Source organism: Brassica oleracea, unplaced genomic scaffold (genome assembly GCF_000695525.1).
Source record: "Brassica oleracea var. oleracea cultivar TO1000 unplaced genomic scaffold, BOL UnpScaffold01512, whole genome shotgun sequence".
NCBI lineage: Eukaryota > Viridiplantae > Streptophyta > Magnoliopsida > Brassicales > Brassicaceae > Brassica > Brassica oleracea.
The window spans coordinates 1,104-2,903 of NW_013618046.1; the positions used below are offsets into that span (position 1 = coordinate 1,104).

At 42.1% G+C, this 1,800-nt stretch overlaps 1 protein-coding gene across 1 annotated transcript; it reads left to right on the forward strand.

The window, feature by feature from the left end:
- Window positions 1–288: 288 nt before the first annotated feature.
- LOC106321381 (cytochrome P450 72A15-like) lies at window positions 289–821 on the forward strand (the record flags this gene model as incomplete). The annotated part of the gene is given in 2 exon segments (XM_013759661.1): window positions 289–608; window positions 694–821. Coding segments are annotated over 2 exon segments (405 nt in total), but the record flags the coding sequence as incomplete, so codon positions are not given.
- Between the last annotated feature and the right edge of the window lie 979 nt (window positions 822–1,800).

Sequence of the window (1,800 nt, forward strand, 5' to 3'; positions counted from 1 at the left end):
TGTAAACATTAGTCAAAATTTTACGTATTCACAGAGACAATAACATATTTTTATAAAGTTGAAAAGTTAAAACCAACCATTGCTAATGTTTGACTAATCAATTTTTAAAGAGATGTAGTGACAAAGAAATGTCTAAAGGTTGACCGGTCATGCCTTTTCCCCCTTACGCAAGTTATAGCTAATATTCACACAAATCCAAATGTGCTGCTTGTGCAAAACATAAAATATATATGACATGAGTGGTGAGTTCATCACCACATTCATGCATATATATAGATCCCGAGAATGCCATCAGATTATCTATCTCCCTCTCTCTTCTCTAAGAACGAAAATGGAAGCATCAGCTGCGTCAGTAACAGTTTCAGTAGCTATAGCTGCTGTATTGTGGTGGATATGGAGAACTCTAAATTGGGTTTGGTTTAAACCAAAGATGCTTGAGAGTTACCTGAGAAGACAAGGTCTTGTCGGAACTCCTTACACGTTACTTGTTGGAGATGTGAAAAGGGAATATAGCATGACGACGGAGGCAAGGTCCAAACCCATCAAACTAACTGATGATATCGTCCCACGTGTCTTGCCCTTCCCCTCTCACATGCTCAAGACTTACGGTAGGTTTCTTGATTCCTATATTTGTTAGGAACATATTAAAGAACAAAAGGTTTTAATTTTTGTATCTGTATGTGGTTGGAACAGGAAGGACTTTTTTTACATGGCGTGGACCTATACCAACCATCACCATTACGAACCCCGAGCAAATCAAGGAAGTGTTGAACAAGATTTATGATTTCCAGAAGCCAAATACATTCCCCTTGAGCAGACTTGTAGCTACTAAAACATCCTAGCTCTAACCTAATCACTCTTAATCTTCCTAACCCATGAATTCCAATGGTGATTACTCACTACTCTTCATGATTCCTCTTAAACCCATTTTGGATTTCAGATTAATCATACAAACGGATACAAAAATGAATTGGAAACACAGAATTGGAATAACTAAAAGAACAAAGATGATTCAAGAGATGAACTTTCCAAAGGTTTTTCTTAAGAACAAAAGATAACCAGCCTGGTGGCTGCTAAAGGTACTTAAAACATAAGTTTTCAAAAGTAAAAACGTGCATAATGAAATGACCAAAATGCCCTTAGAAAACACGAATTCGGTCAAACAAATAGACGCGGAGCGACCTCGGCACGTCGCTCCGACAAGTCGTTCTGGGCTTCGGGAGCGACCTCAGTGGGTCGCTCTGAGACGTCGCTCCGGCTCCATTGTGTTGTCGCCACGCGATGGACATGCGAGCGACCTCGGGGTATCACTCTGGCCAAGTCGCTCTGCGCTTCGGGAGCGACCTGGAGTGGTCGCTATGATAGGTCGCTCCGGGTTAGTTTTCGGCTTCCACCGGGATGAGATGGCGAGCGATTTCTCAAGCTCTCTCCAGCGAGGTCGCTCTGAGATGTAGTTTGGAGCGACCTCATGGCATCGCTCCGTGATGTCGCTCCCATGCTCTGCTCGTCCAATGATCACCTAGAACACTTCTTTTGAGCTCAAAATGCACCCAAATGCCTCCAAGAACTCCATGTGGTACTCCAACACCTGATAAAGATTCATGTATGCAAAATGCAACCTAAACGTGGCTAAATCCTAGTCTATATGATCAAAATGCACATGGGTGAATGGATAAGACAATGAAAATATGCAAGACATCAACTCCCCCAAACTTGTTCTTTTACTTGTCCACAAGTGAACTTTCTAGAACTCATAGGGAGAGAGGTTTGAAGGTGGGAGCTCATAGCCAAAAGAAACAC